Source organism: Vombatus ursinus, unplaced genomic scaffold, assembly GCF_900497805.2.
Source record: "Vombatus ursinus unplaced genomic scaffold, bare-nosed wombat genome assembly UNPS02009573.1, whole genome shotgun sequence".
Taxonomy (NCBI): Eukaryota; Metazoa; Chordata; class Mammalia; order Diprotodontia; family Vombatidae; genus Vombatus; species Vombatus ursinus.
The window spans coordinates 27,050,684-27,070,459 of NW_020949351.1; the positions used below are offsets into that span (position 1 = coordinate 27,050,684).

The window sequence follows — 19,776 nt, forward strand, 5'->3', positions numbered from 1 at the left end:
TGCACACAGTAGATATTTAATGTTTGTTGAACTTAATTTGTATGCTATTTATTTGCAATGGTTTCTTGGCTTGTACATGGTGTATCTCCTTAATTTGGAAACAAAGACTAGTTTTAGGAAAGCCACCTGGACACTGGAATAGATCTTGGGAAACCAATTACTAGACCTGTATGGACCATCATTCAACTCACATTGCAAGTACCAATTAACCACTAGCACACCTTCCATCCCTCCACCTCCAAGGTCTCAATTCAGTTCCATAAGCAGGAGGATGTGACTGGGATGACCATTATCAAATGAAGGTTGATCAAGATAATCACATGCTGCTGATTCTAATATTGAAAGTCTGAGATGATGACTAAATCAGCAATTGACAAGTATTTATTAAGCACCTACAAAGTAATTACGAAGAATGAAATAATCTAGCCTTAGCAAATAGCTTGTGTCCTAATGGAGAAGATAACATATAAATAAATGTGTGTATGTGTGTATTATATATATACACACACATATATATATATATATATATACACACAACAGAGGAGGACTGATGATGGAGGGGAGAGTGAGGCCAACAACTTTTGCACCATTCTGCCTCACTTAAATCCAATCCACTGGAAAGTTAAGACATCACCCTTGTGATATCATTGGTCCTCTTTGAGAACAAAGGACAAATAACAACAACAATATGACTAATGGGTGAAAGTTATGGGGACACAGATTTTGGTTTAACTTAAGACTAAACTTTCTTAAACAACTTGATTTGTCCCAAAAATGAAGTGGGCTGTTTCTGCCTTAGTTTCACAAGATCCTAGACCTACAGTTCAGAGGCCACCTGGCCCTCATTTACAAATGTGAAAACTGAGGCCTAAGAATTTACTGTGGCTGGTAGTTAGCCTCAGAGATGAGAGGTGAACCCAGGTACTGACTCCAAATCCAGTGCTCTATTCTATGATACCACATTGCCTTATTAGAAAACAGATGGACAGACAGTTCTTGGCCTCAAAAACTTATATTTTAATGGTGAAGACAACACATAAAGGGAAACCACAAAGTGAGGTGGTGGAAAGGCACAGGAAGGAGAAGTTTTCTGAGGATGGCAATGTAGCAATGAGAAGGAGGAGGAAAAGGATTCCAGAAAGACTATCTGCAGGAAGTGGATATCCACTTTGAGGATAGTTCTGAGAAGGGATTCACCAATGAGAAAAGGCATACCACAGGGCAGAGGTTTCTCAAGTGGACAATAAGGCTGGGGATGAGGAAGAGAATTCTGGAAAGGGTTCAGGCATGAGTGAAGTAAAGAATGGATATGGTCCTTCCTAAAGGTAGTGTTAGGTTGTTGGTAGTGAATTCTCCATCACTGAAAGCATTTAGGCAAAGGGGCTAAACAGCTAGAAATAGTGATATACCACTAAAAGAAACCATACACTGAGGGGACATTAGATTAGATGATATAATCTAAACTAAGGTTTCTTTCAACTGTAACATTATATACTGATTTGAACTTCAAAAGGATTCTTATTTTGCAAGAAGATTGCCTACAGATTATTGGAAAGGGGGAGCTGTTTTTTAGAGAAGAAATTCTTTAGTGAAAGTACACCTTAAAGTTTGTTTATAGATCAAAAGGTCAAGTAGGGATATAAAGGGAAAAGTTTTTGAATCTTCAAAGGGTCATTTATCTAACCTAGAGAGCTTGTACAAGGCATATGTGTATCTGAAGAGAGGTTTGAAAATTATACCTGTCTCTACTGGAAGCTTCAAGACTTCTTAAAAAATACTCAGGTCTAAAAAAATAATAATAAAATAAAAAAATAAAAATAATAATACTGATGTCTGCTATCCACATCCAGAGAAAGAACTATGGAGTCTGAATGCATATTGAAGCATACTATTTGCTTTCTCTTTTTTTGTTTTGTTTTGTTTTGTTTCTTCTTTCTCGTGGTTCCTCACATTCATTCTAATTCTTCTTTACAGCAAGACTAATGTGAAAATATGCTTAATAAGAATGTATGTGTGAAGCTTATATCAGATTGCACACCATCTTGGGGAGGGAGGAGGAGAAAATTTAAAACTCAAAAGCTTATGGAAGTGAATGTTGAAAACTAAAAATAAATTAATTAAAAAAATTAATGTCTTTTGTTTTTATATCACTTCCATTTCTAAATATATTCCTGCCTCCTCTATCCCATGATACATCTGTTGTAATAAAGGATAAAAAGGTGAGGGGTGAGAAAATAGTTCAGCAAAACTAATCAAAACATCAACCATATCTTACAATACATGCAATGTCCTATTACTGTAGGCTGCAGAGAAGGGAAAGGAGTCACATTTTCTAATCTCTTCTCCAAAGCCAGATTTGGTCATAGTACAATTACAGACCATTCCGTTTCTTTTTCTGTCTCATTCCATGTGGGTAGTAATCACAGAAGGCAGTATTTGAGCCCAAATTCTTTAACTTCACAGTCAGTACCCTTTCCAATATACCATTTTCATTAGTTCATATAAATCTTTCCATTCATCTCTTGCTAAATATTTATCACCACTTAAAAGAATACAACATGACTCTATTACATTCATGTATTACAATTCGTTTAGCTACTCCCCAGTCAATGCGCATCTACTTTAGTTTGAGAGGCAGCTAGGTGGCACAGTGGATACAGTGCTGGGCCAGGGGTCAGGAAGACCTCAGTTCAAATCCAGCCTCAGACACTTACTAGCTGTGTGACCCTGGACAAGTCACTTCACCCTGTCTGCCTCAGTTTCCTCATCTGTAAAATGAGCTAGAGAAGGAAATGGCAAACCACACCAGTACCTTTGCCAAAAAAACCCCAAATGGGGTCACGAAGAGTTGGACACAATTGAAACTACTCAACAACGATGACTTTGGTTTGAATCCTTTGTTCCCACAAAAAGTGCTGCTAAGAATATCTTGGTGTATTCAGGACCTTTCTATCGCTGATCTCCTTGGAGTACTATGCCTAGCAGCAGGATCTTTGGGTCGGTGTATGAACATTTTAGTCACAATCCCAAATCACATTCCAAAACAGACCAATTCACAGCTCCACTGGCAATGTCTTTATCTATCTATCTTTCTACAGCCCCTTAAATATTGAGTGTTTTTTTCATCTTTGCCAATTTGCTATGGGTGAGGTGAAACCTTATTTGGTTTATTTGTTATTTGGTCTAATATTTCTCTTATCATTAGTGATTGAAACAATCATTCAAATAGTTGTTAATATTTTGCAATTCTACTTTTGAGAACTATTTGTTCATATCCTTTGATCACTTACCTGCTGGAGATGGGTTCTTGGTCTTATTTTTATGTTAATTCCCTATGGAGGATTTACATTCATCATGTGATCTGATCTATCAAAAAGTAATAATGAGCCACGGACTAAGATTATTTGGCAGGAAAAATCTGCGTTTTTTAGATGTAATACGAGACTACATCCTTTGTTGGGACTACACATCCCCTGCATTTGCAATGCGGCCTACCTTTCCCATCCCCAGGACTTGGTTCTGTCAATAAAAACAGAAGATAAAATATCTTTGAAATTAAAAGTACCAGGGAATGTAAACTACAATATGGTTTACAAAGTGTATCCTGTGTACAACTGTATACCCGGTAGTTATCAGGAGATATAAAACAAAGGCTGCCTCCTAATGAGAATATAAACAACAATGATTAGCAACAACCCATAATCACCTTTTCTCCTACCTCATTCCTTCCGTGGATCTATTCTGGTAGTTCCGATAGAGCTGTGGCACACCCAGCATGGCCTCCGTGAATACAGCAAGAAACCCCAGCATTTCCACAAATAAAGCAGAATCAAGAGAGAGGTAAGTGATGTATCCAGTCACTCCTGTGAAAGTCAACACACACTGCACGTAGTCGGTGAACTTGCTCCAATGCCAGAAATAGTGCAAATCAAAATCTAACAACAGAAGGAGAGAATGAAGGAAATGTAAAACTTTTAAAGAAAATTTTTATCTGCTATGTAATTGAGTTTGTTGGCAACATAAAATTCCAATGAGCAATTTCATTATATATTACACACACACATATTTGATATTCTATTCAGCTGACAGGACAAACGGATTTTCATGCGGAAACCACAGTGGCAACATTACTCTTTCATATGCTATTAACTGTCAGGTTCAATTCCTATGGTCAGCTGTGCCAGTTTCTTTAAGAAGTGGTGAAACCTTAAATATAAGGGATGTAAACATAAATCTTGTTCACAAGCATTTTCCAGCGCCTACAGTGAACAATGCACTGTGCTAAGCACTACCGAGAGAAAGCAAAGGAACAGAAGCTACAGCCTCAACCTTTAAGATTCCCAAAATCTACTTAGGGGGAGAAGAAAACATCTTGAGAAGTTAATACAAATGTATTCAAGGGACACAAAATACGATTGAAAGGAAATAGCATTTAGGGAGATTTCCGAAAGGATACAAGATATTTAACTGGTTCTAGAAGAATGTGATAAAAAAAAAAAACATCAAAAAGAGGAGGAGCACATGAAAAAAGAAAAGGGGCAGAATCTAAGTCATGTACTGAGAAATAATAAGCAGACTGACTTGGCCAGAAGACAGAAGCTGCAATGTAAAATAGAGAAAAAGGATACTGGAGAAAACAGCAGACAGACTACAAAGCCAACAAGAGGCTACACAGTATGAAACTCAGTTAGTAAATATTTATGCTGGACTCTGTGCTAAGTGCTTATAATCTATTGGGAGAGATAACTAGTAAATATGCACAAACAAGTTATATACAGGATAAATAGGAAATAATTAACAGGAGGAAGATACTAGAATAAAAAGGGGTTGGGAAAGGTTTCCTGTGGAAGATAGGATTTTAGTTGGGACTTGAAGTCAGGGAAGCCAGGAAGCAGAGATAAGGAGGGAGATAATTCTAGACATGGGGGACAGCCAAAAAGAATGCTTAGAGTGAAGAGCTGCAGTGTATTGTTCTTGGAATAGTCAGGATGCCAGTGTCACTGGATCCAAGAGTACACGTCAGAGAGTAAGGTGTGAGAAGACTGGAAAGATAGGAAGGGGCTAGATTATGAAGGACCAAACAGAATATTTAGTATTTGATCCTGGAGACAACAGGGAGCCACTGGAGTTGACTGAGTAAGGGGATGACATGACTGGACTTGCATTTTAAGAGAATCACCTTAGCGGCTGAATGGAGGATGGTTTGGAGTGAGGAGGGACTTCAGGCAAGCAGAGCCACCAGCAAGCTACTGCAATAATTCAGATGAGAGGTGAGGATGGCCTGTATCAGAGGAGGAGCACTGTCAGAAGAAAGATGGGGACATATTCAAGAGCTGTTGAAAAGGTAAAAGTGACAGTCTTGGGCAACAGATTGGATATGGAAGGATGAGAGAGAAGTTGAAGATAACTCCTAGGTTTCAAACCCAAGGGACTGGAGAATAGTGGTACCCTTGACAGTAATATGAAAATTTGGAGGGGAGGAGGGTTTGAGGATAAAATAAGTTTAGTTTTGGTTTAAGTTTAAGATGTCCACTAGATATCCAGTTTGAGATGTCTGAAAGACATTTGGAGATGGGAGATTAGAGGTCAACAGAGAGGTTGGGGCAGAATAGGCAGATTTGAGAATTATTAGGATAGAGATAGTAACAAAGTCCACGGGAGCTGATAAGATCACTAAGTGAAGTAATATAGAGGGCCAGAGGCCTAAAGGATAACTATGGTTAGAGGGTGTGATCTGGATAAGGAGTCAGCAAAGAAGACAGAGAAGGGCTGGTCAGATGGGTTGAACCAAACTAGTAGGATAAAGGCTGGACCTGTGATCTTACTAGAACAGTTTTTGTCCTTAACACTCAAAGAGGACCAAAATAACATCACTACGTTGAGGTCAAGATACAGTGTGTCCAACTGTGGCTAACCAGACCAATACAAGTTCAGAAGACAGGTTGGGCACAACAATTCACATGAATATTTGGAGTGGAGATATCTCTAAATATGTGCATCTCATTTTTCTTTTGAGCTACTCAGGCAACTTTCAGGTGAAGAAACTCCCAATGAAGGTCAAAACTTTCCCTCCAATTTAGAGGTTTTATAGAGAATTATCTAAGGCACAGAGTGGTTAAGTGACTTGGGCCAGGTCACAAAGTCAGTATGTGACAGAGGTGTGTGATATGTTTGATATGTGTCAGAGGTGGAACTTGAACCCAAGGCTTCCTAGCTCCAAGGCTAGTTCTCTATTCATTCTACCATGCTGTCTCTTCGATGAGAACATCTGATCAAAGCTGACAATTAGGTGCCACCATAAGTTTTTTTTCTAAATTTAAATTATATTGAAACATTCTTAGCCTTTACATCGTTATCACTTCCTAATGACTACTAAACCCTCCCTCAAAACAAACAGGTACATTTCTTTTAAAAATCAAACCAACAAAACTGGTCATGTCTGATAACATATGCCTTACGCTGCAGTTATAGTCCATCTCCTACTCGCCAAGAAAAAGAAGGTATGTTTCACTGTCAGAACTCTAAAGTCAAGAACGGTCACCCTAGTGATCAGAATTCTAACGCACATCAATGCTACTTTCCTTTACACTATTATTACTGTTCACTGTTTTCTTAGCTCCACTTACTTCACTCCACACGAATTCACAAATAACTCAATTAACAAACATTTGTTAAGTTCCTCTGATACGTCAAGGCACTGCACTAAGTGCTGGAGATACAAAAAACAAAGTGAAACAACAGGAAACAATCTTGCCCTCAAGGAGCACATTCTAAAGGGGAAAACAACTTACACATATATTAATATACACAAAACATTTACAAAGTACCCTTGGGCAGAAAAAGACTTTAAGCAGTAGGGAAGTCCCAGAAAAGGCCTCATGCAGAAAGTGGCACTTGAGGTGAGTCTGGAATTAAATTAGGGATTCTAAGAAATGGAAGGGAGAAGGGAGTCCATTTAGGGGATGAAGAGCAGGCAGTATGAAGGCACCTGAGAGAGAGATAAAGGTCTCATGTGAGGAACATCAGGAAGGCCAACTTGGCTGGACCATAAATGCATTGAAGGAAAGAGTGTGTAATAAGGTAGGAGGAGTAGGATGAGGCCATTTTCTGAAGAGTTTTAAATGTCAAACAGATGAGATTATATGTGATCCTAGACATAACAGGAAGCTGCTGGAATTTTATTAAAGTGAAGAGGGATATGTGTGATATGGTCAGACCTGCACTTTAGGAAAAACAAAAATCCACCCAAGTTTCTCTGTATTTTTCCTATTTGTCATGCCTGACGGCAGAATAATATTCCATTAATTTCTATGCTATAATTTGTTCAGCCATTCTCCAATTAAAGGGCACCCACTTTGTTTCCAATTTTTTAATTTCCACAAAAAGAAATCTTTACACATAAGAAGTCTTTCCTTCTTTGATCTTCTTAGGGTACATGGGTCAAATGATATATACTGTAAATTAAATAAGAAATTAGAATAATAAATTGTGTTTGAGAATCTTGACTGTTACAGATTAGAACAGATAGCAAAGACAGACCAACTAAGAAATATTTGATGTGATCTCCCACAAGATAATGAGAGCTAGTAAGGATGGTAATGGTTATAGAAGTAAAGCATCACTTAAGATGAAGGGCTTAGAAGATGACTAGATATAAAAGAATGAAGCAGGGGTGGGTGGAAGGGTATTGAAAATGTTTAAAAAATTAAGTCCAGGAGACTAGAAGGATCAATGTCATCATTGATGGCACCAGTCTTCAAATCCTGGCACCAGAATTCACTTCAAGGCTCATTACATATTACTCCCCTTCACATGTTCAGTGTTCCTGCAAACCCATATGTCTTGCTGTTCCTCACATATGACACTCCATCTCCCATCCCCAAGCCTTTGCAAATGGGGACTATGCCTAAGCCCTCGACCGCTTAATGAAATAAACATCTATTAAGTATTGATTATGTCAGGCACAGTGCCAAATACTGCTTACATACTAATAGGGAAGATGCCAAAGCCAAACTTGCACTCCATCAGTCAATGATGGAACTAGCAAAAGAACCACACCCACCAGTTGGCAAGGACTGGTTCAGTCTTTCATCTCTTAGCTCCTATTCTCCCACTGTAGGAGGCTAAAGGGTTTAGCAGAGATGTGTGTCTATGAGATACACACAGAGCAGGTACAAGCTAACTTTAAAAAACAAAGTACTGGAAAAGGCCTCCCACAGAAGGGGGCATTTAAGCTGAATCTTAAAGGAAGCCTCTTATTCTGAGAGGTTAAAGTAAGGGGAAAGAACTCCAAACATGGGGTGAAGACTTAGTACAAAGGCCCAGAGACAGGAGATAGAGCATTGTGTATGAGGAATTACAAGCCTACCATTATGAACAGACTGTAGAGTTCATGGAAACAAATAATGTGTAATAAGACTGGAAAAAGAGAGTAAGGGGGCATAATTCTCTTCAAAGCTCAGGTCCAGTGCTACCAACATGAGACCTTTCCTGATGCCTCTCAGATGGCAGCATCTCTCCTTTCCCAGAAGTTACTTCATTTATAATTAGACAGAGTACCCCAGAAGTCTTGGGGCAGGTTTAAGCTTGTTAAAGATTATGAACATTTTTTTTTGGTCTCTCAGAACAGAATGCTAGCTTTTTCTTTACTTTTCTTTTTTTTTGGCAAGGCAATGGGGTGAAGTGACTTGCCCAGGGTCACACAGTAAGTGTCAGGTGTCTGAGACCAGATTTGAACTCAGGTCTTCCTGAATCCAGGGCCGGTGCTCTATCCACTGTGCCATCGAGCCGCCCCCAGAATGCTAGCTTCTTGACAGCGGAGACTACTTCACTTCTTCCTTAGTTTCCCTAGAGCTTGGCAGTAGTAGAAGATTTATAAATGCTTATTGATTGATAGATTTCTGTAGTAAAGACAGCACATTATTCAATAATGAATCTTCAAAAAGCATGTCCCTTAGAGAAGCGAAAGAGAAACTATTTAAGTTTTTTTGTAAGTTTTGTGTTTGTTTTCTTGTTTGTTTGTTTTTTGTTTTTACCTAAGACACACAGAAACTCAACAGAGGACTTGCCCAGAGTTACATTAAATCAATCAATGATGGGCCTAAGAAAAGAATCATATTTGCCATCTACTTGTTCTGTCCTTCATTTCTGAGTTTCAGTAGTCATGATGAAGGAAGGAAGGCTACAGGTTTCAGAAGTGATATATGACATTCAGCCAATAAACATTTATTAAATATTGGCATGAGAAATGGCATCCTCAGTATTGTTCCAAATGTAAACTAAACAGACAACTCCTTCATAAGCACCATCAGTGCCTAATTTCCTCTTCAGAATGAATGGAAATTGAATAGGTACACATAAGAGTCTGCTACTAAGCTACTAAGTAGATAATGTCATGTTTACCACCAGTGTTTTCTTCCTGGACCATAATTTTGCCAGTGTCTATTCTGATGATTAAACTAGTGTGTGTCATATAAGCAGATTTTGCCAAGCAGTTTCAAACAAACCAATCATCCACTTTCACAAATGTTTCCAAAGGCACATACTGAAGGTTATAAACAACACTGCTAATAGGACAGTAAACAAGAAGGTTCAGGGAATCACATACCTCTCTCCTGTGAAGATATTAAGAGACAACGTTTTCCAGAGCTAAAGCCCAGCAAGCAAAAGCTGCACCCTGAGCTTGGCATAACAATAATCCTTTGCACTCACTCTCTGGATGATTTCACCCTCTGGCAAAATCCCAGAATTGTTTCATGTAATTATTGTATTGCTTTGACCAGCACCAGGTGTTCTCTGAGCTCGGACAAGCATGGACATGTACCCATGTTCCAGTCATGAAGTCCTGCTATGAATCAAACTTGTCTCATTGTTGCTATCACCCCTCACTGTCAGGGCTACAGCTCACTGCACAGCCATAGGTATAAATACTGAGATGTGCCTATACTAAACCAAGTCCCCCCCCACTGGGGGGGGAGCCCTGACACAAGCGTCCTTGCTTACAAGCCATTTCCCTCACTTTGAAATTAAACTTCTGTTTGATTCCTGACTCTGCCCATCTCTAGTCTGCTCTGTTCGGCTCTGGCAACCCACAGATTAGAGGCTGGTTCCATCTAGTTGACACTCCCATCAAGGTCTTTTGAACAAATCAGCTATGCTGACACAAAAGTCACATTCTTAACCATAGCTGCTGAATGTGCTCTCTGTTACAAGTTGTCTTTGTGACTGCAGAAGAACAGGGGTAGGATATAAAAGGAAGTGATGAGAAAAGAGTATACCTATTACAGGGTATAAGGCATGTCCTATCAGAAAAGTATACCAGACCATTCCTCCAACCCACTCCTTCCCCACAATAAAATCAAATCTGGTAACTAGAAAATTAAGAGATAAAATTTTTGTTTGTTTGTTTGTTTTTATTCAGGCTAGAATGGCAATACCATAACAGAAAGATGAAAGACTGTCAGAACAATTCCATTTGTATACATACTAAGATGGCAAGACAGATTTCCTGGCATACTTTTTCCGTGCTCAGTCTGCCACAGAACCTGGCTGCATCAAGCCTTTAAAAAGGTTATCAACACTGAGAAACTAAAGCAAATTTAACCAAAATTGAAACAGCAAAACCACCCACAAAATCTGCCCCCATGTGATTAAGCTGATGTATAATACCTAGTAAGTACAGAAAAGAAGTACAAAAGAAATTACCCAGCCCACATTTGCTCTTTAAAAAAAAAAAAAAGCTACCATTCTTTCCCAGAAAAGTCTGGAGTACAACAAAGAAAAATTAGCATTCTTTCCTACTTGCTTGGAAATAACTCATCCCAAGCAAAAAGGTTAATGGATGAGTGAGCTTAAATGGATGTGTATGCTAAGGAGTAAGAGTCTGACAAAAGTTCATACTGTAAACAAATTGCACTTACTAGCTTTTAAATTTTTGTAACTTAAGAACTATGCTAATGATTTTCTTAATAATAATAAATTCAAAAAAGTAGCTATGTAGCTGCAGTTTCACTGTGGATGTAAGGATCTATAGAACAAGATCACTTAAGAGATTAAAGACATTAAATTCCAAATACTTTAAATTTCCAAAGTCCTTAAAGGCAAGTTCACTCTTATCAATTTTCCCACAGTGTTCTAAAACTAAGTGACAAGTATTATCCCAATTTTGTACGTGAGGAAACCTTCCAGAGCCAAAGGCAGTGGCTATAAACACATATATGAGGTATAAACAGGACTCAAGAGTTATCATTTCCATCCCACTGTTGATAGGGTCCTGGATGGCCCTTTCCTTTTCTTTCCTATAAAAAGACAAATCAAAAGGTAAAACCTGAATGTTAGAAAGTTTTTTAAAGTTCACACAGAAGAATGTTGGTAAGTTGGTAAGAATGAAATTGTCTATTTAAAATACCAAAAAGTCAGGCCTAGGAGATTGAGGAAATAAAAATGTGGTTAACAGCTCACAAGTGAGTACAACTGTTTGGTGACATTTAACTATCAAGAATCCTGGACAAATCAGTGTCCAGGCAGAACAATGAACAAGTTGAAAGGTTAATTGGTGCCAAATGCCATGACAGCCTGAGCTCTGTTCATTTATCACTCATAGAGATAAGTGCTTTGGGCCTTTCCCTTCCCTCAGAGTAAGGGAGAGAGGCATGAAATAGTAAAAGGAAGCATAAGAAGATTCAAGGTTATTTTTATATCTATATGCATAGATACGTACTAAAAGGCTTGACAGGACCTGTGTTTTTTGATATCTAGGATGAAACTGGAAAAGATGACTGTTCTGCTCCCTACAAGACACAGGAGGTAACAGAACCTCCATGATGGAGTTACACACACACTGGACCTAACACAAGACACTTCAGAACGCTGGCTTCTTTGTTAACAAAATGAAGGAAGAACAAAAATTATAAGAAGGCTGTAGCTTACAGAGAGGCAAAACATATATTTTGAAACTTTAAACAAGATACTCTGTGATATAAAGCATCTAAATGTTAAAATTCCTTGCCACATTATGTTAAAAATTCAACTACATTATTTGGCTATAGCCTCTAAACCTAATTTTCACAACAGATGTTAATAATGGAACTTGATATATGTTTACCGCCCCCCTTTTTTTAAAAGAGGTTCCCATCTCTACCCCATTAAAGAAAAACATATGAGACACTTTCACAATCTTTAACAATTCCTTTCAGTAAGCCTGATTTTCCTTTCTGATTCACAGATAGCAAATGTCTTGCTTCTTTTCAGCAGCAACTTATGGCTGTGCTTTTGAAATATCACAAGTGATAAGCCTGCCTGGATAAGGCAAAAAAGAGTTCCAAGTACATGGGATGGTCCTTGATTGGTTAGTACTTCCTTAAATTCATCTAGAATTCTTATGAAGTTATCAAAGGTTTCTCTTAATCCTCAAATAAACTTTACTAATCTCTCATTTTAATGAGATGTATATTATATATAAATGTACATATATGTGTGTGTAATAAATGCATACGATACAGTTATACTAGTTGAGAGGCAGTGTTGCGTAGTGGATACAGATCTGCCCTCAGAGCCAAGAAAATCTGGGTTTTAAGTCCCAGCTCTAATATTACTGGCTGTGTGACACTGAGTACTCTAGGTCAGTAGTATAAGACTGGGAAATATTTAACAAAAATAAAAATACAGTAGAACATAGATAATGTATATAATCATGGTTTTCTAAGTCAATATGCAAACCCCAGGGATCCTTACATGCTCCTCTGTTTCTTTTGAGTTTGACACCATGCTCTAGGCAACTCTCTAAGACTGTAAATTCTGACCCTGCACCAATAAAATCATAGGTCTAGTCCCTAAGCCCACCCCTATCCATATTATACAATGATATATTAGAGACTTTCATATTATATTTTGGTGGTAAGTGAATGTTATATTTTGCAGTAGACAGATACATAATACTTATGTAATATATACATCTCTAAAATGAGAAAGTATAATTTATTTTGGAATTTTCTTACTTTGATAACTTTAAAGATATTTGTATTCAGGAGGGACAGAAATATGAATGATAGAGAAGTTAATAATCCAGTCAACAAGTCACTTGAGAAGTCAATACTATGTGCTAGGCTCTGTGCACTACAAATCAAAGAAAGGCAATAAACAGTCCCTGTTTTTTAGAAGCTCACAATTTAATGGAAGAGACAACATGCAAACTACCATGTACAAATAAGACAGAAAGACACACACATACACAAATGATAAAAGAGATAATCTCTCAGCAGGAAAGTACTAGAATTAAGGACTGAGAAAGGCTTATTGCAGCAGATGGGATTTTAGCTGAGATCTGAAGGAAGTAGAGGTGAGGAAGGAGTGCATTCCAAGTGTGAGAGATAATCAGTGAAAAGGCACATGGTTGAGAGATGGAGTGTCATGTTCAAGGAACAACCAGGAGACTAGTGTCACTGGACCATAGAGTAAGTGGAAGGGAGTAAAGTATAAGAAAAATGCAAAGACAAGAAGGAGCTAGGTTTAGAAGGACTTCAAAAGCTGGAGGATTTTATATTTTATCCTGGAGGAAACCGGGAGTCGTTGGAATTTAATGATGGAGTGAGGAGAGAGAGATGGCATGGACACACCTGGACTTTAGGAAAATCATTTAGCAAATCTTAAGTCAGCTGAGTAGAAGATGAATTAGAATGGAAAGTAACTTAAGACAGAGAGACCAATGAGGAAGTTATTACAGTGGTCCAAGTGAAAGACATTAAAAAAGCTATACTAGGTTGGTGGCTATGTGAAAAGAAAAAAGAGAACATACATAAAAAGATTCTATAAAGGTAGAAACAATAAATTTTGACAACAGATTGGATATATGAGGTGAGTGTGAGAAGTCAAGGATGACCCAAATGCCAAAGAAAACCTAATATTAATTTATTGCATAAGATTTTTGTTGAGACTATAAACACAGTTTAAAAGGCCCTGAGGTTAATGTACTTCACCATTCACCTTTCCTCTAGATGGTCTTTTATTTATTTTTTAATATTTTATTTTTTCCCTAATTACATGTAAAACAATTTTTAACATTTGGGTTTTTTATTAGGTTTTGAGTTCCAAATTCTATTCCTCCCTCTCTCACTTCCTTCCTCCTTGAAACAGTAAGCATTTGATATAGGTTATACATATGCAATCATGTAAAACATTACATATTAGTCATTTTGTGCAAGAAGACTCAAACAAAAAAAAGGAAAGTGAAAAATAACATGCTTCAGTCTGCATTTACACAACATCAATTCTTTCTCTGGAGGTGGATAGCATTTTCATCATGAGTCCTTTGGGATTGTCTTGGGTCTTTGCATTGATGAGAATAGCTAAGTCATTTACAATTCATCATACAATACTGTTGTTAATGTGTACAATGTTCTCCTGGTTCTGCTCACTTCACTTTGTATCAGTTGAAGTTAAGTCTTTCCAGGTTTTTCTGAAATCTATCCTGCTCATCATTTCTTCTAGCACAATAATATTCCATTATAATCATACACCACAAGTTGTTCAGCCATTCCCGTATGGATGGGCATCCCCTCAATTTCCAATTCTTAGCCACCACAAAAAAAGAGCTGCTATAAACATTTTTGTACAAATAGTTTCTTTTCCCTCTTTTTTTTAAAATCTCTCTGTGACACAGACCTAGTATGGATCAAAGGATATGTTCATTGTGATAGCCCTTTAGGCATAGTTCCAAATTGCTCTCCAGAATAGTTGGATCAGTGTAGAACTCCACCAACAGTGATTAGTGTCCCAGTTTTCCCATATCCCCTCCAATATTTGTCATTTTCCTTTTCTGTCATATTAGCCAACCTGATAGGTGTGAGGTGGTACTTCTAGTTGTTTTCATTTGCATTTCTCTAATCAATAGTGATTTAGAGCTTTTCTTATATGACTACAGATAGTTTTGATTTCTTTGTCTGAAAATTGCCTGTTCATATCCTTTAACAATTTATCAATTGGGGTATGACTTGTATTCTTTTATATTTGACTCCATTTTCTGCATATTTGAGAAATGAGGTCTTTCAGAGATGCTTGCTGTAAAAAATTTTTCCTAGTTTTCTGCTTTCCTTCTAATTTTGGGCACATTGATTTTGTTTATGCAAAACCTTTTTAATTTTATAAAACCAAAATCATCTATTTTACATTTCATATCTTGTTTGGTCCTAAATTTTTCCCTTATCCAATGATCTGACAGGTCTCCTAATTTGCTTATGGCATCACCCTTTAAATGTAAATCATGTACCTATTTTGTGTTTATCTTGGTATACAGTGTGAGATGTCGATCTATAATCAGTTTCTGCCATACTGTTTTCCAATTTTCTCAGCAGATTTTGTCACATAATGACTTCTGCCCCAAAAGTTTGAACCTTTGGGTTTATCAAACACTAGATTACCATGGTCATTTACTACAATGTATTGTGTACCTAATCTATTCCACTGATCCACTACTCTTTTCTCAGCCAGTACCAGATTGTTTTGATAATTATCACTTTATAATACAGTTTGAGGTCTGCTGTGGCTAGGCCACTTTACTTCATATTTTTTTTTCATTGATTCCCCTTGACACTCTTGACCTTTTGTTCTTCCAGATGAATTGTTATTTTTTCTAGTTCTATAAAATCATTTTTCAGTACTTTGGTACGGCACTGAGTAAAGAGATTACTTTAGGGAGAACTGTCATTTTTATTATATTGGCTTAGCCTACCCATGAGTAATTAATATTTTTCCAATTGTTTAGATCTGACTTTCTTTATGTGAAAAATGTTTTGTAATTGTGTTCATATAGTTCCTGGGTTTGTCTTGGCAGGAAGACTCCCAATATTTCATATTGTCATATATTTTAAATGGAATTTCTCTATTTCTTGCTGCTGGACTTTGTTGGTAATATATAGAAATGCTGATGATTTATGTGGTCTTATTTTATACCTTGCAATTTTGCTAAAGTTACTTATTTCAACTAGTTTTTTAAATTGATTTTCTAAGATTCTCTAAGTATATCATCATATAATCTGGAGTGATAGTTTTATAAGATCTCTCTTACAATTCTGTTACCACTAATCATTTGTTTAAAAGTCTTTTTACCTTCAGCATAGCTATTTGTACATATTTGTGAATAAGAACATGTGAAATTTCATAACTATATTAGAATTTGTCACATTTTCCCAAAAAATTACTAAAGATTTAGACAGTACTTTAATATACTGACACTTAAAAATAAGACAAAATCTCTTAGTAAAGTTTATAAACTTATAATCCTTTACAAAAAGACCACAAATCCAGTTCCAATTCATTAATTCATCATAGAACACTGGCATTTCCAGTTCTAGCTGTGTTCTAGATTGCAGCAGAGAAAATGTGCCCGGAAACCTCCCTATACCAGGCTAGAGGGAGGGTTTCCAGATTAAGGTTGATCTGATGCATGCGAAAAGCCTCCCATCTCCCACTAATCAAATTCTTAAATGAATGGTAACTCTTATCGAAAATAAAAGGGATTAAAGAAAAGATTGTTATAGTTTATACTGCTTCTGAAACACAAGGCTAAAACCTTCATTAAATAAAAACAAACCAAGGTCTTCTGACTCTGTCAAGTGTCTAGGCATTAGAGAGAAGTGAAAACTTAAAACAGAAATGAACTTCCATCCAGGAAGTTACCAAGATATGTATGTTAGAATAATCTTAAATGACATAAAGGGCAGATGAATTAAAACTGACATGACTGAAGACAAGATGACTTAAGGATAGGAGGCAGGATCTGCTGCCTTTCACAAATTTGGTTTTACTCAAATGAAAAAGGACAAAAAGTTATTAACATCAACTAAACCACAAAAAAAGAAAAATAACTAGTTATTAAATCCTTCAATCAATCCAATTCATCAGAGAAAGTTGGGTTCTTTTAAAGCAGAATTCTCTAATAAAAGTTTTCAATGCTCTTGGGGACACTTTTAAAGATAGTGGAAATATCATCATGGATGCTTCATTTGGAAGATGAATGAAGCTCATTTCACATGAATTTGCTCCCAACTAAGTCTGAGGTTACTTTTATTTACTAATTTTATTCCAGCGATAGCTTCTTTCACAATCATGTTTCCTTTAGCTTTTAAGTTCTCCAGAGATACACACACATATACATACATATGTGTATATATACATACATGTACACACACACACACACACACACACACTCCTTTCCATTAGTCCCATACTTACTACTCTACTGGTCTCCTATATACTCTCTCTAGAATAATACATATTTCTTGTAAGAAAATGCTTCAGATGAAGCTGGATCCTATGGCTCTCTTGTGACCGCTTGAGAAAGAATGATCTCCTGGCCCTTCATATGTCACTACATGTAACTGCCAAATGTTACAGTACAAATGCTAAAATGTTAAAAGGTTACTGTCTTCCCACTACCCCATGAATGTCTAAGATTACTTCTCTTTTTTTTCTAAATAGAATCATTCACTTAACCAGTATGTATCAAATGCCTGCTCAGTGTAAATCACCGGAAAAGATATAAAGACACATAATTCTGATCTGTTGTCCAAACAAACTCCAATAGGAATGAAATTACACTGTGCATTTATCCCTTCATCACTTATAAGAAGTTTCTAAGTTGGGGGCAGGAGGGCAGTGAGGAGAAGCTACCTTTTATTTTCCTGAATCCTTAAGATCCACAGAGTCTGTCTCTCTCTCTCTCTCTCTCTCTCACACACACACACACACACACACACACACACACACACACACACACCCTTCAGTAGGAATCCTGATAACTTCAGAGAAGTACAAGTTAGCAACAACCAGCTTGGAGAAATGGCTTCAGGATCAAACAGCAGACCCTGGAATGGAGACTCCAGGACTTCTCTGGGAGTTCCTAAGATAGTGCTGCTGACAAGAAAGAAACAGGAATCCCAATATTGTTCTCAATTCCATTGTGAAAATGCAAAATTCTCATGGCAACCTAGGGGAAAAAACTCCTTATCTGATAAAACTGTAAGGAAAAACTGGAAAACAGGCTGGCACAAATTAGGCTTAGCCCAAAACCTTACACCATATTCCACACTACATTCTAAATGGATACGTGATCTTAATATTAAGATCATATGATAAAAAAAAATTGTGAGAAACAGATTATATACCTGACAGCTATAAGTTGGAGATGTATTTATAAATAAATGATAGGAAGAAATTACAAAAGATAAAATAACTTTTTATTATATAAAAAAACTCCTGTACAGACAAAATTAATACACCTAGGATGAAAAGGAAAAGGGCCGAATGGGGGAAAAAATCTTTGTGTGAAATTTCTCTAACAAGGGTTTGGTATCCAAGATATATAAATAATTTATATATATATATACACATATATATACACACATATATGTATGTGTGTATGTATATGTACATGTGTGTACATGTATGCATGTATGTGTGCATGTGCCATTCCCCAACAGATAGGTGGTCAAAGGATATGAGCAAAAAGTTCTCGAAAAAAAAAATGCAAAGTGTTCACAACTACATGAAAAATTGCTCCAAAGCCTAATAATAAGAGAAATGTTAATTAAAAAACAACACAGAAGTTTTACCTCAGACTCCACAAATTGGCAAAAAAAAAGAAGACTAAAAAAGGCAAGAGTCAATAATAGAAGGGTTGTACAATGACAGACATACTAATGCACTGTTGGTGGAGCTGTGAAATGGTACAATCATTATGGAAGGCAATTTGGAAATACATGAATAAAGTAACTAAAACGTCCATACCCTTTGAAACAGAGAAGCCATAACCAGGATTGTACCCCAAGAAAATAACAGGTAAGAAATTCCCCATTTACACTTAAATATTTACAGCAACAATTTTTGTGATAGAAAAGAATTGGAAATGGTAGATGCCCATCAATTGCGGAGTGACTAAACAAACTATGGTACATGAATGCCAAGGAATATTACTGTGCTATAAAAATTATATGTGTGAGGAATTCAGAGAAGCATGGAAAGATCTATATGAACTGATGCAGAGTGGATCAGCAGAGCCAAAAGAAAAAATACATACACATATATACATATATACACACAATAACTACAACAATGTAAATGAAAGAACACCACACCAAAAAAATCAAAAGTGAATGTAACTAAATTAATAAAGATCAAGAAGGACTCAAATGAAGAGGGATGAGAGGACACCTCCAACTCACACCTTCATGGAAATGGGAAATGCATAGGTTTTATACATTGCACATGCTTACAGACTTATAAGTTGTACTAATTTTTTTCTCTCTACACGGTTCTCTTGGGAGGAGGAAGGGGAGGGATACATGATGACATAAATATAAAATACTCAAATTTTATTTCAAAAAATTAAAAATGGCAACACTCAAGACTTAAAAGAAAAATTCAAGTTGAACTCCCTGTTAAAAGATACCATAGAGCACTGTTAAATTTCTTTTTAATTCAGAACTATTGTCAATATTCTTTTAGTCAGAAAGTACCACATTCAGTCAATGTTTCCCATTTTTAAATTTTCCTCTAACCTGTCTTCCTTCAAACTGTCTATATCAAACATCTTCTCTGTTAGAAGATGAGAAATGAAATAACCAATTTGCTAAAAATCATTTTTTAAAAAATCATTCCTAGCACACTAATTCATTATTTACACTGGAGCTATGAACTGATCCAACCGTTCTGTAAAGTATTTAAGAACTAAACCCAAAAGTCACTAAATTGTGTATACTCTTTGACCCACTATAGTTTATCACT

At 36.6% G+C, this 19,776-nt stretch overlaps 1 protein-coding gene across 4 annotated transcripts in view; it reads right to left on the minus strand.

Moving 5' to 3' along the window:
- PQLC1 (PQ loop repeat containing 1) overlaps positions 1-19,776 on the minus strand; it is a 150,723-nt gene that overhangs the window by 56,550 nt on the left and 74,397 nt on the right. For all 4 annotated transcript variants that reach the window (XM_027852430.1, XM_027852427.1, XM_027852429.1 and 1 more), the window contains one exon: positions 3,719-3,935. In XM_027852430.1, the coding sequence (XP_027708231.1) occupies positions 3,719-3,935 (217 nt within the window). The remainder of the gene's footprint in view (positions 1-3,718; positions 3,936-19,776) is intronic.